The sequence below is a fragment of the Benincasa hispida genome, chromosome 7 (genome assembly GCF_027475165.1).
Source record: "Benincasa hispida cultivar pf3 chromosome 7, pf3_genome.v1.1, whole genome shotgun sequence".
NCBI classification, from domain to species: Eukaryota; Viridiplantae; Streptophyta; class Magnoliopsida; order Cucurbitales; family Cucurbitaceae; genus Benincasa; species Benincasa hispida.
The window spans coordinates 59,260,634-59,287,712 of NC_143484.1; the positions used below are offsets into that span (position 1 = coordinate 59,260,634).

The 27,079-nt window shown below is 33.6% G+C and overlaps 1 protein-coding gene and 1 pseudogene across 2 annotated transcripts; both read right to left on the bottom strand.

Annotated features, from left to right (window-relative positions):
• Positions 1-792: 792 nt before the first annotated feature.
• On the bottom strand, positions 793-2,418 carry LOC120082094 (protein JINGUBANG-like). The gene has a single exon (XM_039037318.2). The coding sequence runs from the start codon at positions 2,364-2,366 to the stop codon at positions 1,038-1,040; it is 1,329 nt and encodes a 442-aa protein (XP_038893246.1). The 5' UTR covers positions 2,367-2,418; the 3' UTR covers positions 793-1,037.
• A 7,748-nt stretch (positions 2,419-10,166) lies between these two features.
• LOC120081131 (ABC transporter B family member 15-like) lies at positions 10,167-24,966 on the bottom strand (annotated as a pseudogene). The gene is made up of 10 exons (XR_016530495.1): positions 24,951-24,966; positions 24,682-24,863; positions 24,525-24,579; positions 15,721-15,901; positions 15,182-15,637; positions 14,939-15,129; positions 12,467-12,799; positions 11,089-12,385; positions 10,801-11,057; positions 10,167-10,705 (listed from the first exon to the last, which is right to left on the bottom strand). The product of XR_016530495.1 is annotated as an ABC transporter B family member 15-like (transcript).
• Between the last annotated feature and the right edge of the window lie 2,113 nt (positions 24,967-27,079).

The following is a 27,079-nucleotide window of genomic DNA, read 5'->3' on the forward strand; positions in this document are numbered from 1 at the left end:
TCTATAAAGTTGAAGGTGGACTAAAAAAAGAGTAATTAAAGTTATATTTGATAATTATTTAGTTTTAAAAAATTGGGATTGTTTTTCCACAATATTTGTTATAATTATTTCCATGTTTCTTAAGTAAAAGAATTGAATGGCGTGATGAAGGCACTAAAGACGTGTCAATCTAGTTGAGATATTTGGGTACGATTATTGATCATTGACCTTTAATACTCTTTATAAAAAAATAGAAAATTTGAATTTTAAGAAAAAATTTATAAAAAAAAATACATTTAACATCATCTTTGAAAACACTGGTAGAAAGAATATAATAAAGTAAAGAAACCTAAAGTGGAAGAGATATTTATCAACTTATTTAAAAAAAAAATTAAAAACCAGAAAATCAAATGGTTAACAAGATTAAAAACCTATTATATGAGCTTAGTCTCACTAATGACTGAAAAAATTTATTCATAGTAAATGATTTTTTCAAAAAAAATAAAAAAATAAAAAGGAAAGAGAGAGCTACCTAAGTATGAGTATGAATTATTGGATCTAATGAATCTAAATATCATTATTAAACCTACAAGTTTGATTAAGTCAGTAAACATTTGAGTCAATTTAATTATTTTGGTTGAATATATATTATTAACCAAGAAAAGGTCGTTCTTTCTCTTATTTATTTCTAGAACTACGTTTAATGTAGAGTAATTGACATTATGGATTTATATTGTTGGTTTAAATATTCATTAATTCTTTAAAAACAAGTGAGAGATGAGTTGATGAAGACCCCAAAGTAAACACGTGAAATTTAAATATTGACAATTAAAAGAATACTACCATTAGCAAAAGTAAATTAACAATAATTACAAGTTTCGAATTTAAGCATTAATAACCAGAAAAAGTAGAAATTACGAATCAAAGCCTTATGAATTACCTACCAAACCTGCAAAAATTCACACTTAAAATTTTCAAAACAATAAAATAGGTTTTTTTTTAAAAAAAAAATGTACAAAATTTTGTTCCTAAAGTGCAAACTTGATTATTCCAATCCATTATCTGCAATTCGTAATATTCGAATTCCGCAATGGACTGTTAATATTCGAAAAAGAAATTTTCCAAGCTTTAAGCTCTCCATCAAGGCTCCCACTACACACAGATACGACACCGTTTAACATCTCCTCCGGCTCCGACACAACCACCAGCGATTTCACCGGTTTTTTATGACCTTCCAGTACTGACAAACAATTATAACTCCCATCTGCTCCACGTCGCCACACCCTCACCGTCCGATCTGCGGACCCACTCAACAACAATTCAGAGACGTAGATCAAACACAGAATCGCATTTTTGTGACCCCTCAATGCTCCGATCACCGCCATGTATTTCGCGCTGTCTTCTCTTTCCCAAACCAGAACCGACCGGTCGCACGCCCCGGAGAATAGCAACGAACCGTCGTCGTTTAACGCCAATGCATTCACCGCCGATTTGTGCTTCTCTAAAGTCGCTACAAGTACATGTCGTTTCTCCGTCTCCGGTTTCTCCCACACTCGGATTTTCCGATCGGCTGAACCGGTGTACACAGTCCCCCTGGCGGAAACAGCCACCGCGTTTACGGCGTCTTCGTGCGCTGCTTTCACCGACTCGATGCACCGGTGGTTGGAGCCTCGCCAGATTTTCAAACTCCGATCCCAAGACACAGAGTAAATCGAATCGTTGTTGACGGCGAGTCCAGTGACAGCGTCGGCGTGTTGAATCCAGAGGACTTTTTTGTGACGACGGACGTTGACGTAATTCTTCGGGAGTATAAATCGGCGAAGGCGGTCGTTGACTGTAGGGAGAGTGTTGACTAATTTGAATTGATTGTTCTTCTTCTCAGGTAAATTCCAGACGCGGATTTTGCCGTCTTGATGAGAAGTGAGGATTTCGCGGTGGAGGAAGGCGATTCCCTTAACGGAACCAGAGGAGGAATCTTGAGCATTGAATGTTGTGATGTGGGAGAAAGTGATTCGATCGTAGACGTTGATTACGTGAGCGGTGGCGACGTAGAGGTAAGCACCGTGAACGGCGAGATGGGAGATTGGGAGCTTGAAAGAGGCGACGGGGAATTGAGAAAGAGTGACGTTGAAGGAATCGGTGGCGGTGGGGAGTTTCTGAAGAGATGGAATGGATGGTAGAGATTGAAGGGAGAGATTGCTCTGGAGACTGGAACAGCTCGTGTCGGAACTAGGAGTCGACGACGATGATGAGTTAGCCGACGTGTCGGAAAGGCTGCTGGCGTCGGAAATTAAATAGGAGGAGGAATCGGGCGGTTTATTATTACTGGGTTCGGCGGAAGAAGCGGCGGCGGTGGAGCAGGGGAGTAGCCAGGATCGTACCCTCATGCCGGCGAGTGAAGAACAGAGGAACCAGGGGAAGATGAAGAAATGGTGATGAAATGGAGTTAAGGGAAAGGTATATATAGAGGAAGAAGAAAGGGGTAGAGGATGGCCATTGAGAAATTGCCACGTGGAGATAAGCTATTGTCTTCACGATACGGTGCGTCCGAGGTAAGAAAGAATTAAGCCTATTCACTAGAGGGTCAATTTTGGAATAAGAAAAAGGGTGTAATTTCTAATTTCTTGGGTCAACATAAATGGTAAATCTCTTGGGTCAACATAAATGGTAACTTTATTCCAAGCCCACCAAAATAATAATACCATTACGGCTAATAATAACAAATTAATTATTAATAGTATCGTATGAGTTACTTTAAATATTTCTGCCTAGATTTTGAACATTTATCGTGATAAAAAAATTTCATATATTACTGAAATATCTCCACTTATCAGATATCATGTCAAACTATTTTAAAAATAGGTTAGAAACTTGTTAACTTTAATGTGGAACCCACAAATATTTATGAAGTCAAATTTATAGTGTGAATAAGGGGAAGTATTATGTTCTTCTATAATACTAGAAAAAATCCATTGATAATTATAAGAATGTATTAAGAGCGTGTTACTTTCCATACTATCTCTCACGAGGAAGAGCACAAAGGCAAGAAGGAAAAATTTTAGCGCATGATAACACGGAGAAAGATATATCACTATATTGAAGTTTAGCCAAAATTTGAAACCCAGAATAGAAAGAAAAAAGACACGGACAATGTAGCATATAAAAGTGTAAGTCAACTAAATAAAATGAAGCGAATAAAATTTTAAAAATTCAAATGAAAAAGATAAAGTGAGAATTTTATAATATTGACGTTGAATAGAGGTTGGATTCCTCGTCCAACGTATGGTAAATAATAAGAAGAATAAAAAAAGAGTTGGTGGTGAGGGTAAAAAAGAAGGGTAAAAGTGAAGAAAGAAAGGGAAGATAGGAGGAATTGAAGGACAAGTTGAAAGGCAAGGAAGACAGGAAGGTCATAGTTAAGCTAATTGCAAGTGGGCGTTGAAAGGGAACGCGGCTATGGGAATAATGAGTGAGATGGGTCTCTTTTCTTTGAAGTTTCGTATACATATATTATCTGTGTTCTTGTTTTTGTTTTTTTGGATGGCGTCCATTTCAACAAATTCCACCTCAGGATCAAATTTAATTATAATATTATACTTTTAATAACTTTCTCAATTTCCAATTTTATGTTTAATAGATTTTTTATAGTCTTTGTAAAGGTGTAAGTCCGTGACTTTTTCGATTTGTTTGCTATTTTTAAGAGTTCAATGACCTATAAGACCCAAAATTGAAAGAATATAGATTTATTAGATACATCTTAAAATTAAAAAATCTATTTGATACCGATACAAAAGTTTAGGATCTGAGTGACAATTATTTTGTTATTATTTTTATGTTTTTGAAATTTATGCTAGTTTTCTCCAATTTTCTTCATATGGTTCACTTTTTTTTTTTTTTTAAAGACACATCTCAATTCTTCGTCAAAATATAATAACAAAAATAAGTATTCAAAAACTATTTTTTAAGGTCCCGTCTAGTAGTTCATGTTGGCGGTCTAACAAAGAAGCGAAGTAGTGGTCTCTTTCTTTCCATTATGAATGACACGCTTCGCCTGCTCTCTCCTCGTGTCCACTCTTAAAAGTGTTTCAAAAGTTATTTTGTTAATTTTTTTTCCCAAAATGACTTACTTTGAAAATTAAACCCTTGAAAAGTTATTCCAAACACACCTTTAGTTTATTACAATGATTTGCATATTCTTTAAGTACAAATGTTGAATTCTTAGCCAAGTTTAAAAAAATAAAACAAGTTCTTAAAAACTATTTGTTTTTAGTTTCCAAAATTTGACGTGATTTTTTAAAATATCGATAAAAGGTAAATAACAAAGTAAGAAATTTAGAGGTAGAAAAAATATTTTTAAGTTTAATTTTCAAAAACCTAAAATCAAAACCAAATGATTATCAAATTAGACCTTAATTTTCAAACTTGGCTTAAGGCTCGTTTGGATTGATTTTGAAGCGTGTAAAAATGATTTTAAAGCAATTTTAACGGCTCTAAGTATTTGGTAAAATTGATTATATATTAATTTTTACCGAATCACTTTTTTATTTACTTCTATATTGAGTAAAATCAGGTAATTAGTAGCTTTTAAGAATAGATTTAAATTTGCCACCTTCACTAACGAACTTAAAACTCTTTATTTTATCCTTCTAAAAATATGCCTCCACTAACAAACTTTGTTGCATGTAGGTAATCTTCGACGGTTATAAATTAATTTTTTTTTTTTTTTTTTTTTTTTTTAGTATTTTCTAATGTTAACTTAATTTTGAATCAGTAAATACCATTTTTAGAGTATGGACAAAAAAACAAAAACCGGAAGGTTCATAAGTATTATTTCAATGAAAATAGTGAAGAGCTTCATAATTCTTATATTGAATCACAATAATATTATTATTTTTCATATTTATATGTTTAAAATTAAGATATTATATTTTTTTTTTTTTATATTTATAAGTTTAAAATTAAGAGATTATATTGTTACAAATTTGATGATAAGAAGATTTACTTGAACTTTTATTTTCTTATTATATATTTTCATTATAATTGAAATAACTTTTAGTTGGATATTATTTATTATAATAATCGTTTCTCCTAATATTTTATTAAACAAAATAAATATTATATAAAGTATTGTAAAAGTGTTTAAAATAATAATATGTCTACTTTGGTCAATACAATTAAACGACGACAATTTAGTATTTACTTATCAAATATTGTAAATTGCTCTTTCATTTTCTTAATTGAAATTTATCGAACACTAATCTACTTAATTGTAAAGCTGATTATCTCAATTGACAACATTTTTTTAAAAGTTACAACAATTCTAAACTAAGTCTTAATGTTTTAAAACACAGATAAAAGATAGACAATATATATAACATAGAAATTTATAGGGGAAAGAATTTAGGTCACGTTTATCAATTCGTAATGAAAACTAGTATAATTGTAACCAATTCTTTGACAGATCAATCGTAATCGACTTCCATCACAAATGTTCTTAGATCACTTTTGATCGCATTTGCCTACAATTAAGAATTTTGTCAAATTTACTGTAATCGTTATAGTTACACTTACCTTTGAGAGTCAAACCGTAATGGTAACGGCAACGACATAGTAAATGTGTCAAAATTCATAGTTTTTTCTTTGAGTAATAATAATGGTAATGATAACCATAACCATAATGATAACGGTAACAATACGATGCAATTTTGGTGCAATTCAATTGATCACCATACACTCTTCATTCATATTACATTACTTGATTATAAATTTTCAAATGGGATTTACTTGTCAGTATGAATGCGAAACGTCAATAAACACTAACAAATGTAAAAAAATGAGTCCCACTTTCTAAATTAACTTTCTTTTATTGTAATACACCTTTCGAGTGACTTTAGAAGCTTAATTTCAAAAATTAAAATTAAAGAAGAAAAATCTTTAAAAAAAATCTAAAACAAAAAAGACCAAACTGGACCCTAGGAATTAAAATTGTGACTTTAAACTTTAATTAATTAATTTATAAATATAATGTATTTATGATGATGATGGGTGACATTCAGTTTGTTGATGGTAGCCAATGGGTTTCTTTTCTTTTTGCTTTTTAACATTTTGTCCCTTCTTGGATTACTGTTTTTAGCTGACTTATCCATTTTATATCAAAACACAGAGGACAATGTAATATTAAATAAACTCCAACTTGTACAATGTAAAAGTTATTTTGCTTTTGCTTTTGCTTTCTTATTCTAAGAAGAAGACGAACAAAAAAAAGTTACTTTTGGTTTATTCCACCAAATTATTTTATATAACAACGTAGGATTGTTAGCTTTCTTAAATCCGTATTTAGTGTTGGAATGATTGAAAATATCTTAATATATAGGTTGGTCTTATAATCCTTTCGACTTCATTTGATAAATATTTCGTTTTTTGTTCTGATTTTTAAGAATTAAGCCTATTTTTTTCCTATTTTTTACAATGATTTGCATATTTCTTAAGTACCATGGTAGAATTCTTAGCCAAAATCCAAAAACAAAAACAACTCTTTAAAAACTATTTTTTAATTCTAAAATTTTGGTTTGATTACATGGTTTAAAAAAGTAGATAGCAAATGAAGAAATTTGAAAGTGAAAGTAGTGTTTATAAGTTCAATTTTTAGAAATAAAAAACAAAAAACCAAATGGTTACAAAACAGAACCTTTGTTTTTTGTTTTTAGTTTTTGAAAATTAGCATATTTCCTCCTTATTTCTTACAATGATTTGCATATTTCTTTAAGTACATTGGTCAAATTCTTAGTCAAATTCCAAAAATAAAAATAATTTTTTAAAAGCTACTTTTTTTTAGTTTTCAAATTCTGCCTTGATTTTCTAAACCATTGATAAAAAATAGACAATAAAAGAAGAAATTAAAAGATGTAAGTAGTATTTATAGACTTAATTTTTAAAAATAAAAAATAAAAAACCAAATGAACCATAATCTTATACTTTAGTCATTTCCATTCTAATTCATACTATATTTAAAATGTATTTGCTTCCTTAACTTTTAAAATATTTAAATATTTATCTTAGTCCCTATATATATTTCTTTAAGCTTTTAACAATTCTATTTTACTTCTTAAAATTTAAACAATAATTTGATATTACTATTATTTTGCAACCTAATATCTATCCATTCAAATCTCAGGATCGACTTTTGGATGGTTATAGATATATATTATCGAGTTACACTTAAAGTTAACCACCCAATTTTTGTTTCAACCAGTTTATTTTGCTTCAATATATACCAACATCATCACATTAATAGCAAAATTTGTTATTTCTAAAATCTCATGAGCTAAATAATTTGTTTAAAAGTTCAGAAAATCAAGAGAGTTTTTAATAAAAAAAAAAAAAAACTAAAATATATATTTTATCAAGTGAACGTTCAAAAATCAAAATGAGATTTAAATTATCTTTATACTAATAAATTACTCATAGATATCTCAATCGGTTTTTTAAATCTTTTAACACTTTCAAAAGAGGATAACATTATAGAGTATTCGAACTAGAAATCTTTTAATTTTAATTGTACATTTATCATCTACAATCTAGAGGACGAATCTATTAATTAGAATTAAATGATCCATATATTTGTTTTTTTTTTTTTTTTGTTATAATGAAAGCTACATAATTTGCATATTTTTAATGGGTAAAGTTAAGTGAGTAAATTAAAATGTCTTCCTTTAAGCATGACAATAATTTCTCAAAATGCATATTTTTCTCCAACCACTCATTTGTTTCCTCAAGTTGGCAATTAAAAAACATGATGGATGTAAGCAAAATTGCTTTTCAATAACATTATGACAATCTTTGATTTGTCAATGCCTTTTTTTATAATCTAATATAGATATTGGATTTTGGAATTTCCCTCCTACACATCATAATCATATTTGGATTTTATAGGATAAACCATATTTAATTTTGTTATAATCTCTTTCTATTTCATATAATTAATCTTGATTTATTATTTCCATACATATCTAGTTGGATGATGTAATTATTTATTGCATTGGGACCTTTTCTCAAGGATTTCTTTTTTATGATTACTTTTTCTAGGAAATTGTACATATAAAATAATAAATAATAAAACCTTTTTCCTATGGGTTTTAAGTTTAATTTCTATTCCGTTCTAAATTTTAAAATTTTATTTTTTTAATTTTTAAGTTTTGAATTTGGTTTTAATTTAATTTTTAAATTTTTAAATATTATAATTTTACGTTTGAATTTTATTTCATTTTTTTTTTTTTAAATTTCAAAATGTACATTTTTAATCTCAATTTTTTTTATTAAGTTAATATCAATATTCAATCTTTAATGTTAATGTCAATTAATTAATTTAAAAAATTATAATTAATTAAGTTTCACTATTTTTATCGCTATTAAAATTAATTTTTAAATTCACTTTATAATTATTTTATAAGAGTTTACCAAAAAAATGAAGGTTAAACGCATAAATCTTGAAAACGAGGAACCAAATTTAAACAAAAATTCAAAACTTAAAAGACTAAGTAACCGTTTGGATTGACTTGAGAAAAAATATTTTTTAAAAAACTCATTTTTATTTAAATACTTTTGATAAAAATCGTTGAAAATACATTTTAAAAGTTATTTTGAGTGGTTCCAAAACATATTCTAAACGCACTCTAAAAATGTAGCGACCAAGAACATAAGAATAAAAAGATATTGTTTTTTGCAAAAGAATTAATAAATAAAAGCAACTTTTTCCCCACACTCTATCAAATGGTCAGTCATTTTCTGTGGAGATAAACCCTATGAGCAAAGGCCCAACATGATTGTGATATAATACATTAAAACATACAATTCAAACAGAAGCTTGGCCACATTTATTCAATTTAATACAAGAGGGACCTCGCTGTAGCATAGGGGGACGACCATTAAACAATGATATAATAGCACAATGAGACCAAAAAATATACATTAATTTAATTTTCTTGTGAAAATAGTTTTTTGTAGTTGTGTAGTTGTATCAAGTGTTTGTTTTCATTGAATTTAAGTACTTGATTATAGGGTTGAAATGAATTGCTTTTTTAGTTGAGTTTAGAGATTTCTAGAACAACCTAAATTATGTTATGTCCATTTTGAGCTGTCACAAACTATAACTATATAATTCAGTCAATTAAGATAGTTTTCTCCCCACTACATGCTAATTCATATACATTAATTTTGTAAGTGCTTTAAAAAAAAAAATTAACTCTCGCAAAATCATTGCAAATAGGTCCCAAATATCTCTCATCAGACTTTCAATAACGATAAACTAGACTTAGAATACTTTCAAGTCCTAATTCATATTCTACGAGATATTGTCGTCTTCCTCATTTTCTACTCACTGTGTTTATCAGCAAACTTTTGTAACAAACTTCTTAGTTAATTGCTAATATGTCTTTAATACTATAATTATTTGCTAATAATATTTCTATCATAGACAATCACCCATCGTTAGGTGAACTAAACAATTCTGTTCATATAAGTTTGGGCAAAACACTGTTTACATGCTGCAGATGATAGTATATAGTGGGGAACAATGCTTTATGGGTGTGTTTTGTTTTGTATATTTAGCTCAAAAAATATGTTAGATTCCTCTGAAACTCAACCCCATATGAAAGAACAAAAAGTTTCAGTACTATACCTTTTGTTTTTACTTTCGAAATAAAGATCCCTTTTTAGACAATTAAACAAGCCACTATTCATCATCCTAGATTATGTCAAATTTTATATATGTTTACTAATCAACATTAATTAACCATCAACATGACTTGTTTCTTAATACATTTTGTTAGAGTGTTGATATAATATTCAATTTATCTTCAATCATCAACTTAAGCTTTTAAATCAATCGAAATGAGAGGTTTGTAATTGAACCGTCTTCTCTGAGAAAAAAAAAAAAAAAACAAACAAAAATGAAGTGTCGGCGTTGGATAGGAGGAGAAAAAGATGATTTTTTTTAGAAGACAAAACGTGATTGAGAAGTGATGGAGAAGATAATGAAATAATACATAGCTTGTTGTCTATATTTCTATCACATGCACACAGGGTCTCATGGTAGGCTCCCCTCCATCAACATCTTATGGTTAGGATTTATGAAAACTTAAACTCGGAGTCATCTACTTGCATTTACTGTCATAGACTTTGATTAATGGAGATGATTGACAAATACCGCAAACGTGATCAAATTCACTTGCGTCTATGATTGGAACGACCTTCAAAGTACTTTCTAAACAAGCTCTACGTTATTTACATTCATTTGTATGTATAATCTACTGATGTTAAAGACTGTTTACTGAGTAAAAATGACAGAATTTGAACTCTTATTGTAGAGGGAGTGATTGACTTTTCAGCTGGTTAATCAGGGAGTAGTATGCTCCACTTTGTCCATGTCCAAGTAGAGCCAAGTCTGATCCTTATTCAATAATCTTACCTTGTTTTATTACAGCTATTGAATCTGCTTTTTGTATAGTTGACAATCAATAAGCGATGACGGGGCTTGTTCTACCAATCATCATCTTTTCCAATGCTTCTTGGACTAAAGTCTCTGACAGGCTATCCAAAGCACTGGTTGCCTCATCAAGTAGAAGGAATTTTGGATTTGGCTCTTGCTAAAGCTATTCTTTGCTATTGACCTCCTGATAACTGAATACCTCTTTCTCCACATTAAGTCTCATAGCCATCCTTCATAGAACTGCAATAATAGGAAATGAAAGAAAATGATTTGGTGAAAAGAAGCTAAGGGTGTGAAAAATGAGATCATGGTGATTAGTTAAATTAACCTGTTACCTAATGAACTCATGAGCATTGGCAAGTTTTGCAGCCTTCTTAATTTCGTTTTCTGAACGTTCGTCTTGCCCAGATAGTATCTTCTTGCGTATAGTTCCTGTGAGAAGTGCGGGTTCTTGACTCACTAGAGCAATGTGTGACCTCAAACTTCTAAAATTATAGCTCTTGATGTCTATTCCATCAATGAGGACTGCACCATTTTGAGGATCGTAAAATCTTTCGATCAGTCCGACAACAGTAGATTTACCCGAACCATTGAAGCTTCAAACTCAAACCTGAACTCCATGATTGTTTTACATACTCCTGCTTTGGGGATTCCATTGAAGCTTCAAACTCACTCAAAATCCTATCTTGAGAGAAAATGCAGCAATAGTTCTGTGGTTGGTAATGGCTTCACTAGCTAGTTGACTGCCTTCACCCTGTGCTTTCTTAGCGTTCTCAGATATACTTCTCATCAGAACCTTTCTTGAATAGAAGCTTCCAATCACAAGTGGCTGCATAGCAATTGCTACAATGGCTACTCTCCATGTCACAAGTAATCCAAGCACAAATGCAAATGTAGCAGTCGTAAATACCTGAACCAATAGTGATGTTCTTTCTGCTACAAGAGATCTAACTAAGTTTCCTTCAACAGCTAGTCGTGCACATATCGCAGCACTCGTATTCTCATCTTGATCAAACCATCCAATATCAAAGTTCATGATTTTTTCAAGCATTTTTCCCTCACCCTCTTGGTTAAATTTTCTCCCATGATTGCAAAGCTGTAACGCTGGACTAAATTTGATATACAATTAAGAACTGTTATGCCCAAAAATATGAAGCAATAGAATCTAATGTTTGATTTAATTGCATCACTGTCCTTTAGGAAGTAAACTGAGGCGATTGTTCCTAAGCAATAGTAATTAATATATTGGTTGAGTAACTCCAGTGCCTATAGCACCCATACAATCAGGTAATGCTTGTTTCCACTCAGGTGCATTCAATCGCCAGAGACGCCATTGTGAAGGAGATTGAGGAGAACTTGAGGTATTCTTCAAGCCTTCACAATAACTGTAATCACTAGAATCGACATCAACCGAGTATGGACAGGACATGCTGATGGAATATACTGGACTGCTGTGCCAGATTGGGCTACTTTGACAAACTGATATCTGGTTTATTGGTGTCAAGGGAGTTTTGGCGGCTCCTACTATTTTTTGAAGATTTGTCTCTCTAGTAGAATGATATAAAAAACTATCAACTTCATTTTCCATGTAAGATTGCTGCATTTTCACCATTTTTGCTGTAAATTCCTTCATTATTTTTTTGAATTAACTTCTCATGAGAACCAGACTCTACCACTACCTGACTGAAGAACAAGAATCTGATCAGCCTTTTGGATAGTGGAGAGACGGTGCGCGATTACAATGGTAGTCCTTCCACGTGAAGCTTGGTCCAAGGCATCTTGTACGATTCTTTCAGACTCTGCATCCAAAGCACTGGTTGCTTCATCCAATAGAAGAATTTTGGGATCTCTGATTAAAGCCCTTGCTATGGCAATTCTTTGTTTTTGGCCTCCAGACAATTGAACACCAAATTGCCCCACCTGCATTGCTAAATTTCTCAACTCAAAATTATGACGAAGCCATGAGACCAAGTAAAAGAAGAAGGGAAAAAAAAGTCATACTTGAGTCTCATATCCACTAGGTAATGTTGCAATGAAATCATGAGCATTTGCAGTCTTAGCTGCTTTCTTAACAAGTTGCATTGAAGCTCCTTCCTTACCAAACAAAATATTTTCCTTTATGGAGGTTGCAAATAGAATTGGCTCTTGATTGACTAATCCCATTTGAGATCTCAGCCATTTGAGCTGAAGCTTCTTTATCTTATGACCATCCTGACAGGGTCATAGAATCCCTCCAATAAATGAATCACAGTGGACTTGCCTGAGCCACTACCTCCAACAATGCCTACTGTCTCCCCAGCCTTTACTTTGAGATTTAGTCCTGGAAGAATAGGGGTTGTGTAGGAATATATCAGCATGTAGCGGAAGCAACAAGGATCAATAAGCATTCTAATTCATCAATTTTGACTATAAATAAAATATGCTCATACAATAATAAGAGGGTTTCAAGTCATACCTTTGTAGAACCTCTTGAAACTCGAATTTAGCTACAAATCTTCTCCAAATCTTCTTGTGAACCACTTCAAGGTCTTTTCTACTATTCTCTTGGAGCCTTAGATTGAGTTGTGGGACTCAAAATAAGCTTGAATGAAGGAAATTTGGAGAAGAAGTTCACTGATGCAACTTGAAGAATACCTTCTTCAACCTTTCAAGTTTTTAGCAAAACTCAACAAGTACATCAAATTTTGCATGCTCGATTCTCAATCCATTTTTTCCTATTTATTGCAAGACCATCATGTAAAGAAGAAGACTGCATGGAGATCTCTTGAAGCCTTAGATTAAGTTGTGGGACTCAAAATAAGTTTGAATGAAGAGAATTTGGAGAAGAAGCTCACTAATGCAACTTGAAGAACACCTTTTTCAACCTCTCAAGTTTTCAGCAAAACTCAACAAGTACATCAGATTTTGCATGTTCGATTCTCAGTCTAATCTTTCCTATTTATTGCAAGACCATCATGCAAAGAAGAAGACTGCATGGATAGCACCTCATACTTGGAAGATTGAATCAAGAATAAGATAGGAAATGAGTGAGCTATATGGTTGGATAGTCCCATTTTTCCATTTTGTTTTTTCAAATTTTGATTTTCATATTGATTTCCAAAATCAATTTTGTTTACAAAATTAAAACTTTATTAATTTTACCAAATTAATTTTTTAATAAAATTAATAATAATTAATTAAATAAATAATTTAATTAATTTCAATTAATTTAATATCAAATATTAAATTAATTTTACATAAATTCCACCAACATGAATCCATATTCATGAATTTAATATTTAAATCATATTTAAATATTAATTGATTCTCCAATTCCGTTTAAATCTAAAATTAGACGCATCATTGTATCACATATAATTACTAATTCCCTTAATTATAATTTGAATGTTTCAAATTAACTTATCATGCCACTCTAAGGCTAATCCATTTACGAGCTAGTAGGGGGATCTCGTGGACCTACAGATCATGGGCTCCAATGATCTGAGATTAATTGGCTAAACTTTTTACACCAAATTAACCCCCATTCATTAACTAATGGGTCACTCCACTAAATCCCATAGTTGCATTCTCCTCATTGTAGATATATTATGTCCACTCGATATAACCATGATTAGTAAGTTAACCCTTCACAGGTTATTCCTAATAACGGTTGGGTTAAATGTCTGTTTTACTCCCGATATTACCTTTTGTTTCTTAAGCCCCACCAATCTTGTAATGAACAATTGGTTTGTGATATGATTAATAAACCGAGTCCCTCTTGGGCCAATGATAGGGTGGGGCCCCTTGTTCAAGACCTGGAATCAGCACTCAAGGAAACAACCTCTCTACTATCCCTAAAAACGGGTAGGAGTGAATTCCATCTTGCACCCTATGTCCCCAACTATTTATCCATTCTTACCCCTAAAATGGAGGTTTATTGAGCCGACACTGTTGAGTCAACCTTCACCTATACAAATCTAAGGATAATCTCGAATAAACAGGAGTTCATAGTTAGCTCAGGATTAAGGTCAAGTTATCTAGGTCATCGCTTTGAAATAGTCAGTCTTAAACAATACACAGCGTTATAAAGTAAGAGTGACTAATTTCATGGTCCGATCTTGTACAAACTCATTGCACAGGACGTCCCCACTCCTCATGTCATAACATGTACGAATTAGGATCACATCGTCTATAGCATTTTACAACTCCTTGTAACAACTACAGAGTGAGCCACATCCAATAGTGTTACCAGAATAAGGCACCCAACCTTATTCATATAATATAGATCGTTTTGACTATTTACTCGAACCTGATCCACTTTTATGTCTCCACATAAAGTTTAGCACTCATGTAATAGTCATAGATCTTTTTAGTTTATTGGATTTATTTCTAAAACGAAATATGCAATTCATATATTCAATAACAACTTATTGAATTTTTAGAATAAGTTTTATTGTTTACAAACCACGAGTTTTAGGACATAAAACCTAACATGTTGTAGGTCCGGAAGAATAGGAAAATTCAACATCTTTAAATTCAATCTTTCCTCTTAAACAGTCCAAAGATTTTCCTCTACCATTCTCAGAATCTATGGAAGGAATGGGGTTAGTCATCTCGAAAATTTGGGAGTGCATTCATAGCACACCTGAATAAGAAGCAAAAGCACATATAATTTTTTTCAAACACTGATGAAATTTTGGTAGGTACCAAAAGGAAAGAAAAAAAGAAGTCAATTACTCACAGTCCACCAAAAATGATACGTATTCCAGATATCAAAATGGCTCCACATGTTTCTCCTCTTTCAGTGACAAGAATACTGCCTACCCATGCCTGAAATGCCCAAGCTGCATATATCATTGCCATACTGCCCATCATAAGTCCTCTCCCAAGGCCTTGTTTAATGCCAAAGTTCATACTTTTTTGAAGTGCATGACTGAACTTAGTTTAGAGCTCTCCTACATATGGATACACGATGTGGATCGAAGAGATCGCTTGTTCAGCAATGCTACCAGCAACCACATAAGGATCTTTGGCCTTGGCATCTAAGTTCTTGTAAACATTCCCAAATCCAACCCCTGGAATAATGAACATGAAAGAGAATGGAAGGGCAGCCAAAGCAAGCTGCCATGAGAGCACAAATGCAACAGGAATGCAGAAGATAAAGCCTGAGATGTGAGCCAGAGAGTTTGGTATCTAACACAAAATGAAAATCTAGATTAGATTGATGCAGAAGGTGCAGAATGAAGAATGAAAAGGTTTGATTAAGGAGTTGAAACCTTTTCAGCTATGGTATCTTGGATAGTGTGGCAATCAGAAGTGATGGAGGAAACAATAAGAAATAGCTTGATTGTTGTCGAAAAAACTATCTTCTTGTCTCATAACTGATTTTAGGTACTCCATTCTCATGCTCATTGCGGGATGTCTGTCTTTCTGCCGTCCTGGTCCAACACATTCCCTCTACAAATCATAAACATAGAGGTTTCAGTATTACCTTGAAAAAAGCAGTTAAAAACAAGACTCCACAGCTTCTATTTGGCTAAGTTTAGCTACAAATGGTCTAACATTACACGAAGTTATCAAACCAAACCAAAACGGATTGGAGGTGCTTATGACTTTAAAATCACATTTGAAGGACTTACAACAAACACAGTGTAATCTGAGTGTTGGAATCCCTTAAATCTATTATTTGGAGTTCCGAATTGTATTTGTATTATATGTTAATTTGCAATTATAGGCTTAAGGTTTAGAGAAGTATCATATATAAACCCTCTAAACCTATTGGTGCCTTTGCTCGTGGAGCTAGTTAATACATTGTTAGTAAACCACATAAATTTCTACGTCGATTTTTATCGTTTACACTTTCTCGTTTTCTTTACTTGTTGATTACATAACACTCAGTTTTGCATAAGCCATGGATCTAACATCTTAACATCATAATGGAGAATTTTCTAGTACTATATAATTCTATCTACACCTTATATTCACAATTCGATATGCGATTAGACCCATGTTAATTTTAAATATTGTACTAGAAATTTGATAGAAACCAACTTGGATAGAAGAATTTTATTGTATTCACGATGAATTAAACGATGAACTATATAATTACTAGAACAAAGAAAAGAAACTAGTGTATTGCTTCCCCTCACACGCGAGAGAAAAGCTTCAATGCCCAAAACCACTAATCACAATATTTTTCCTGACCTCCCTGTTCCCACTCCCCTCTATTTTAAACAAAACATTCTTCTAACAGATTAGAAGCCTCTACTTGTCGTGGTCCCCAATTTCCTAACCGACGTATTCTCATCTTTTCCCAAATTACCCTTCTTTCTTCTTCTTTGATACTAAAATAAAATTGGTGGCCTATCATTATCTCCCCCCTCTACATTTACCTTGTCCTCAAGGTAAAAAGTCGAAAATTGCTTCTGGAAATCATCCATCGTCTCCCACGTTGCCTCATGCCTCGGAAAACCCTTCCATTTCACCAAAATCTCCCGTCCTTGTTGTGAAGAGTGAGGACGATAACCCAACACGTCCTCCGGTTCAGTCAGCCATTTATGGTTTTCGTTCACCAAAGGATCCACTATTTGATTTTCACCCTGCTGCCCCACCACTTTCTTTAGTTGGGATATGTAAAAGACAGGATGTATCGCTATAGTAGAGGGAAGTTCCAAATTATAGGCGACCATTCTAATCCTTTCAATGCTTTGATACGACCCAAAGTACTTGAGATACAACTTGACATACCTCCTTTGTCGTACCGAAATTTGATGATAAAGTCGGAGCTTCAATAAGACCTAATCCCCTACTTGAAATTCCACATCCTTTCTCTTCTTATCAGCATACTTCTTCATCTTGTCTTGAGCCATTCGCAAGTGCTCTTTAAGAACTCATAAGGCCTCATCTCTATCTCTTAACTGCTGGTCTAAAGTAGCATTCGAAGTACAACTATCACTATAATAGATCAAAGTTGGAAGGAGTCGTCCATATACAATCTGAAAAGGAGTCAGGTCGGTTGAAGCATTATATGTGGTATTACACCAATATTCAGCCCAGTGCAGCTAATTGATCCACTCCTTTTGCCTTTCCTCATAAAAGCAATGCAAATAAATTTCCACACTGTGATTGACTACTTCAGTTTGACCATCCGGGGGTGATAGGCTGTACTCCGATAGAGTTTGGTACCCAAGATTCGGAATAGTTCCTGCCAAAAATGACTAACAAACACCTTGTCTCGATCTGAAACAATGGACTTTGGAATCCCATGTAGCTTAACCACTTATCTAAAAAATACATTAGCTACGATTTCAGCATTCAAGGGATGCTTTAAGGCCAAAAAATGAGCGTACTTACTTAATCTATCCACCACCACTAAGATTACATCATGACCCTTGGCCTTAGGCAACCTCTCTATAAAATCCATTGATATATCAGCCCACACCATATCAGGAATTGTGAGTGGCATTAGCACACTCACTTGAGACAAAGTTAGAGTATTGTTCCTTTAGCAAACCATACATTCCTCCACATATTTTTTAACATCCCTTTTCATTCCCTCCCAATATAATTCTCCGGATAATCGTTTATAAGTTCTTAGAAAATCAGAATGTCCCTCAAACACAGAATCATGATATATATGCAAAATAGTAGGGATAAGAGTGGATGTGCTAGATATAACTAACCTCCCTCAAAACTTCAGCACTCCTTGATGTAAAGAGAAATCTTGAACCCCTTTCTCTTTCTGTAGTAATCTAATTTTGATACACTATAACTTGTCATCCCGTTCCACCTCCCTTTGGATGATTTTCATGTCTATCAATGTAGGGGCTATCAAGTTAGCAAGTTGGATATCGGATTCTACCCGAGACAACGCATCAGCTGCCCCATTTTCCAGGCCCAGACGATAGATTACTTCAAAATCATACCTGAGTAACTTAGTAACCCATTTCTGATGCTGTGGTTGAATGGTCTTCTGCTCCAATAGAAATTTCAAAGCCTTTGGATCTGTTTAATCACGAATCTTCTCCCTAACAAATATGGCCTCCACCTTTGCACAACCATTACTACAGCCAACAACTCCCTTTCATACAATGGCTTGGCCCAGTCTCTCATTGATAAGGTGTGACTGTAGAAAGCAACCAACCGGTTCTGTTGCACCAGTACAGCTCTGATCCCATATCCTGAAGCATCAGTCTCTACTTCAAAAGACAGACTAAAATCTGGTAATGCGAGTACTGGCAGTGTCATCGTAGCCTTTTTTAACTTCTCGAATGCCTACTGAGCCTCCCCTGACTACTGGAATGCCCATTCTTTTAATATCTGAGTCAATGGAGCTGCAATACTCCCATAATTTTGCACGAATCATCGGTAATACCCTGGCAGTTCCAAGAATCCCCATACCTCCTTGATAGTTCGAGGTGCTGGCCATTCCAAAATAGCTCGTACCTTCTCTGGGTTCATCTCTACTATCTTCCCCGAGATTATATGCCCCAGATACTCCATGCGCTCCTTAGAAAACTGGCACTTCTTGCAATTAGCATACAATTCGTTCTCCCTTAGAATCAATAACACTACTTCCAAATGCTGCAAATGCTTTTCCAAACTCTTACTGTACACCAAAATGTCATCGAAGAATACTAACATAAAGGTGTCTTAGATACGGTTTGAAAAGGGTATTCATCAAGGCCTGAAAAGTGGAGGGAGCGTTGGTTAACCCGAAAGGCATTACTAAAAACTTGTAATGACCTTCGTGGGTTCTAAAAGCAGTATTCTCGATGTCCCTTGGATGCATTCTTATCTGATGATATCCCGACTTCAGATCCAACTTAGAGAATAACTCAGCTCCATTTAATTCATCAAACAACTCTTCTACCACTGGAATTGGAAATTTGTCTGGAATGGTTGCATTATTAAGGGTTCTGTAGTCAACACAAAACCGCCAGCCCCCATTTTTCTTTCTAACAAAAAATACAGAACTCGAATAGGGACTTATGCTTGCCCTGATAATTCTCGAGTCTAACATCTCCTCACTAACTTTTCCATTTCAGCTTTCTAATGATAAGCATAACAAGATCGTAATTCTCGAACGAGCAATCGAAAGGATTCTGGAGTATCTAACATTAATTGGATTCATCCCCTTCTTCAAGTGTATGTGATGCTCAATACTCCGGCGTCGGGGTAGTTCCTCAAGCCTTTCAAACACATCTTCAAATTTAGTCAATAGAGTAGGTATTGATTCTGAAATGGTATAGACTTCCTCTAATTCATACCACTCAGCCATCGACACGACTTTTTCCATCATTCGACACTCCACTAAGAATCCTTGATCCTTCTCCGTCCACGAACATCAACAGCTATGCATCTTAGAGTACATTACAGCATGCTACAAAAGAAAAATACTAAGGATCAAGAGAACTTACCCTTGAAGAACTATTCTTCTCGTTCCCCGATGTAATAGCACGATCATTCACCAACACGAATGTCATGCCTCAGCAATATCCTCGATTAAGAAAAAACAACACTCATCCCTCGAACAGTATGTAGACACCATTGGTAGGCTACCTTGGTATTCTCGAAGTGAGAATCCAGGAGGTGTAGGCTCTGTGCGAATTTGGTAGAGGGCAAGAGGATGTATACGATCAAGTAAGTGAGAGAAATAAAAAGTCTATCATATAGACAAAGGGTACTCAATTGTTTAGTAAATGAGGCAGTCGTGAGCTAACTTGCTCGTCGTTCACTCTCTCAAAGAGGTATCATATAACTCTCTTTTTTCACTCGATTGATTGGTATGCAATAATCCGATTATTCAAAAAATGAAAACTCTTTTCATTTTATTCTTCAGTTGTTAAAACTGAAAATAACCTCCCACTTGCACGGTTAATGGAGAAAAAAAAATAACCAACAAACAATTATCTCATAATTGTTTTTATTATAGATAAATATAATAACTAATTTATCATATTATATTTATATCCTATAGTTTTAATATCACATCATATGTAATATTTAAACCATAGTTCTTTTCTCCTTTCTTTAATATAAATCATATTTATATTAATTTCTCCAATTAATATATCTAATACATGAAATCAATTATATCACATATAATTGAACTAATTTAATTATATCATATATAATCAAATTCCCTCTTGTTAATTTGAACACTTCAAACTAACCCAAAAACTGATTCTCAACTTGAATCCCTTGAGCTACCAAGGGGACCTTATGAACATGTAGCTTGAAACTCCAACGGTGTGTGAATAACTGACTAAACTCTTTAATCACGATATCCACCACCCGTTAACTATCAGACACTTCACTAAAGACCAACAGCTGCACTCTTATCACTATAGATATATTTATGTGTCCATGAGATATAACCAATCAACAGTACAATAACCCTTCACAGATCGTTCGTAAGTACAGTTGGGCCAATTTACCATTTTGCTCTTGTAGTTACATCTAACTTCTTAAGTACCACTGATTCCTCTAATGAACAATACATCATAGTCCTCCTATGAGTGAACACTTCTTGGGCCATAAGAAAGTGTGTGGCGCCACATTGTTCAAGCCTTGTAATCAGCCCTTAAGGGAGCAATCTATCCACTTACCCCTGCTTCAGGGAAGGAGTGAACTCCATCTTGTGTATCTGAGTTTCAGCTCCCCAATCAAACGAATCTCCAAAGTGGTGGGTTTGAGTAGGCAATCTGGCTACTCGCACCCATGCAAATTAAAAGACTACCTTCATAGGCAGGAGTTTCTAACTCACTCAGAATTAAGGTCATGTTACCTATAGTCATCCTAGCGAAATGAAAGTCTCTGTCATGAACGACGTTATATAACGAGACTAAACATTTCATGGTTCGGTCTTATACAAACTCCTTTGTATAGGATATCCCTGTTCGCATGTCTCTACATGAATGATCAGGATCAGACCATCTGTAGCACTTTACAACACTTGTAACATTTACAAAGTGGGTGATAATGGGCAGAAATGCACGTTATTACAGCGCAAAGTTATAAAACAATGCAGGATTGCGTTGATAAAAGTATACAATATTGCGTCAAAAAGCACAATATTGCATTAAAAAGTATTAAGTTCACAACATTGCGGTCACATACATCAATCACATCAAAACAGTTAACTTATGTATTTTTGTGCAGAATATGCGTTGACGCAAGGCGGAAAATGCGATCCAAAAAAATCAACGGCTGAGTGCATCAAAAGATTGCGTTAACGTAAGGCTATACGATCATTTGCGCTCACAATTATCTGCTCAAGAAGGTTGCCGCATAGAGCCGGCATATCATGATGGGCACATTTGGGTGAAAAGCATATTAAATCACGATGGGACAGAAAGCTGATGACGGTCGATTCCAAATTAAGTTGACAAGCCATTAAAGAACTACTGTAACAAGTAAACTCAATTTTTTAGTGACAAATATTCGGCGCATCAGACAGAGAATTAATGTTGTCCCATCAGTGCAATAATAAGAGAGAAGAAGTCTTTCACCCCGAAGCTCTATAAATATCAGAGGTCACCTTCAGTGAAAGAGTTCAATAGTTAGATAATTTTTCCCTTTAGATAGAAGTAGCCTTGTTCTTAGTTTTCTTTACTTCAAAGGCGGAAGCGAGTGAAGGGAGATTATACCGAGAGATCGTTCCGATGAACTTGGAAGAGTGCCGAAAGCGTCGAGATCAGAGAGAGGGCCAACTTCTATGGAAGCAGGAACATCTTTTGAGCAGAATAGAGTTAACAGTGTAAAAGTCTTGGGAAGCAAGGAATTGCTACCAGGCTCTCTATCCTTATCTTCCATTGTCATTTTGTACTCTGAACTGATTTATAGAAATGGAATCTACATCTTTATATTTGTTCACTCTGTGTGTGTTACACATGAGTAGTTGAATCTGTCGAGTGGGTTGAGAAGCATTTAGCTAGCACAACAGGGGATCTTCATTCTATGTGATTATCTTACATTATGTATGCGTCATTCGTCCATTAGAGATACTCGGGAGGGTAGTCTAAGGATAGAATCTAGGCTTGGAAAAGTCAGGTTAGAATCTAGGCTCGGGAGAGTCAGATTAGAAATGCATAATCAAGAGATAGGAGCTTAGGAATAAGTAATGTTTGCTATTAACGCATCGCATGCATCCTAGAGATAGGTTATGGTTGAATGCGGTCACCTTGTCCTTGTGTGCATCTTGCATCATAGCATAGGCAAGAACTAGAGACTTAGAAATAAGCTCTATAGACATTGTCGCATTCATCGCATACATCCTAAAATTAGGAGCTACCGCATTTGCATTGGAAATGATTTGTTGTCGCATGAGTATAGTATGATCGCATAGTTTGACGCATTCTTTGGAAACGCTAGCTAAAGACCTTCTCAACCCGTTCCACCGCATATTCAGTGTATCTATCGCATAATCATTCTTATCTCAAATTCGCCGCATACTTTTTATACTTCAAACAACAAACCAACCAAATCATTAATTTATTTGTTACTGCAAAGTAATCTAAAAATTATTACTGCATACTGTTTTCCTTAGTCCCTGAATTCAACCCTAGACTTACCAGAAAACTCAGTAGGATTTATACTTGGGTTATGCTGAGAAAACTTGTTGCACAACGCATTTTCCATCACCGCAATTTCTTTCATTATTTCACCGCATAAAATAACGCATCAGCAGGCTGCATCCGTAATGTCACCAAGATAAGATTTCCCTTCTTTATCCATATACTACAGACCATTTCACTTAAGGCATGACCCACTTGTATGTCTTTACATATATGCTTAAGTTACAACGATAACCAAGGATCTTAGTTTATTGGTTTGTGGTTAGTGCAACTAAAATATCTCATATTTCATAGACAGTGAAGAAAATATCTCATATTATTACATCACAAATATTTGTTCATACACGTGTTTACAAACTACAGGACCCTACGAGATTTAGGGCATCAACCCCAATAATCATTTGAGCTAACCCAACTGGTTCCCAACACTTATTCTCTGCCTTGATCATAGAGCAAGTCCATTCATAAATGTCTCCTCCAACACTTCACTCGGAAGATGCAGTAATGGAGCTACCAGATTTTGATAGGCTTCTACTGTCGATTCTTGCCTGATTGCTAAGATTCTTCCACAGATTGATCCTTCCCTCAATGATCGAAATCGAACTAACATCCTCTGTTTTAAGTCCTGCCAATCTTTGAATGATTCTCTCCCTTCTTTGGATTGGTACCAGTCCAACGCGGCTCTGTCAAAACTGATCACCACAACTGTCATTTTCTCGGATTTCGTCAGCTTGTGGATATAAAATTATCGATTAGCTCTGAATAGCCATGAATCAGGATCACTTCTACTAAATACAGACATCTCAACCTTCTTGAATTTGCTTCGGTCATTCACCAACTCATCTACTCCCGATTGAGTCGTATTATTCAACACATTCGGAATATTGTTATTTGATCTTTCAGTCATCTCACTCCTCGATCCCCCTTTTTCTTCTATCGATATTGCCTTTCTTTTCGCCATTTCGGCTACATACGAAATGAGCATCTTCTGATGTTTTTCGCTTGCATTCCCAATCAGTCGATACTCTTAGCCAACAATGCTAAATTCTCCTCAATGGTCGGTAATTTCTGCATCTCTACACCAAGACTGGAGATCTCCTGATCTAACAGTTCCAACTTTTCTTCAAATCGTTTTTGAGCCATTACTTCCCAGGTGTGAGCACTGATACCAATTTGATAGAAACCAACTTGGATAGAAGAATTTTATTGTATTCACGATGGGCTATACGATTACAAGAACAGAGAAAAGAAACTAGTGCACTGCTTCCCCTCACACGTGAGAGAAAAGCTTTAGTGCCCAAAACCACTAATCACACTATTTTTCCTAACCTCCCTATTCCCGCTTCCCCTATTTTAAACAAAATATTCTTCTAACAGATTAGGAGTCTCTACTAGTCATGGTCCCCACTTCCCCAACCAACGTATTTCCGTCTTTTCCCAAATTACCCTTATTTCTTCTTCTTTGATACCGAAATACAATTGGTGGCCCATCAAAATTTTACCAAAGCGAGCACAGACTCCAACACCAACAGCAAAATAAAGCAGCCTGAGTGTATACTGGAAGTAAACAAATACATAATACATTACAACCAGTAAAGTGCAATCCAAGAAACTATCATAAAAGCAAGTGTAGAATTAAGAAATTAGCTTGTCCACAACATGATTGGAAAAAGAGTTAGAATCAGAAACAGAATAGTGATTGATCATACCACTGAGAACAAGCATAGTGTGTGGGGTTGTAACCCCATCTCCAATACTCCCTAAAGAACCCAGTAAAATCAGCAACTTATCCACCCAATCAACATATCTGAAAAGCCCAACTTTCTTCATTCCTATAATGCCTAACCAAGAAAAAATACAAAGCCACAGAACAATGCCCAAATCCCAATTCAGGTCCAAAGTTTTCTTCAAGAACCACTGAATTTAACACTGAGGAGGCGCCATTTTGTCTTGAATCAAAACTTGAGTTCAAAGTATATGGCATCCCACATGGCAGAAAATGAAACCACCAACTAGTTGGCTTCTTCATTACGATTTCAGTGGGAGGAGTGAGATGAAATAGAATCAATGGGGTTAAATACTCAGAGCATAAAGAGCCAAGTTTAGTTTCTTTTCACTTGCCCAACTGCATTTAAAAATTAGCTATATAGAAACGTACGCAAAATGCCAAATTTTGTGTTGCTAGCGAAATGGCATTTGCGGTAAGCACAGAAACAAGGGCTTTGATTTTTCCAAGTTTATACTTCACATTTTCAGGGCACTAAAATTCGATTAATTGGGCTTTCAACCTGGGCCAGCCTTAAATTTAAATTACAAACGAATATCAGTTTTAGAATTGATAATTAAATGTATAATAATATTTTTAAATAATTAATATATTTTTAAAATTTTTAAATAATTGATATTTCGCTTTTAGATTTAAGGCTTGTATCAAAACATCAACAAATTCTTTTACATTGTGCTATATTTGTAACCACGGCTTACTTTTTTACTTTTTTTTCCACCCATGCATATAAAACACTATGCTTTATTTATATTTTATAATTAAAATAAATACTATCAACCATAAATTATTTCATTCTTTTTTACTATATTGTAATTATTTTTATTTTAAGAAAAAAGATATTCAAATTCAAATTAATATTTATTTTATAAAAATTCTTAAACTAATGAACGCATCTCAGCACCCCAACCTCAAACACAGATATATAAACTCAGACAAATCAATTTTACACTCAAACACAGATATATGAACTTCACAGATGTATGAACTCAGTATAATTCGGGGTGGAGAGATTAGAATTTTAGGTATGAATTTATCAATTGGGTTGTGCTCATATTTGGTTGTTTATCTTATTGAATTATGTTTACCAATTTGTGTCTATTGGTAATTGTAAGTCTCATGTAGGTATTGATATGAATCTTCCAAGACATCTAACTATCGATTATATCTTATTTAATAATTTCGATGTAATATTTTTATTTTCTAATTTTATCATTTCTAAAACATATTAAAATAGGATATTTTTGTCATTTTACTAAGGTTTATGATGTGACTCACATTTTACTAAGGTTTATGATGTGACAAACACATTAAATCGACCATTAGGTTGTACAATACATATTTTGGATTTTGAATTTGGGAATGATAACTTTCCTCTGAATAGATGACAAAGATACATTACCAACCTTTACAATTCTTAGATCTAAGGTTGCATGCTTGAGCATTCAAGTAAAGATTGATCAATTTGCTTGTGGAATGTTCAAACCTCGGGTAGAGGATTAGTTCTTCTTATCTCTTGGTCTTCGATCAAAATATAATCCAAATCTATTCCTTCCCTTTGGATTGATCAAATTGATTTGAGAGTTTTAGAATTTGATATTAGGGGTTCAGCAAAAGAGTTTCTAATTTTCAAATTGCTAGAGTTTTTATATCAGTATATTTTGGTCCTTAATCAAATAAAAATTCGTGATTCTTTTATTTTTCTTTGTTAAAATTCCACCTTGATCTTTGTATTCAAAGTTTTGATTCATTTTGATTATTATATTTTTAAAATTCTAATTTTTGAAAATACCTTTCAATAAATTTTAATATACTACCCTATAGTTAGTTTTTAGTTAATTTTTCTTCAAACAATTTAGTCTTTATCAACTTACTTTTTATAAATTGTAAAATTATATTCACTTAGTGTCTTCCTATAAACCACAATTTAAATTTCAAAGTAAAATAATATTTGTTACCGTTGAAAACAAAACTATACAAGTCAACAATGTGTTATCGTATTTAAATATTAATACATATAATTAAAGTATGGATATGTGGATTAATATTTTATCATATAATTTTATTAGACCATAGTTTTATAGATTTAATGGGATAGAAGTTGGATTCCTAGTTAATTAGGGTTTAATAGAAACCTTTAGTGTTTCTTGAATCTAACTAGAGAGATCCGATTAAAGGAATTCAGAGTTTTGGTTGAGAAAGATAAAAGTCATCTTGAAGTTATAAGTTATCATCAATCTCTCAATGGAATCCGGTATATTAATTATTCTTGAC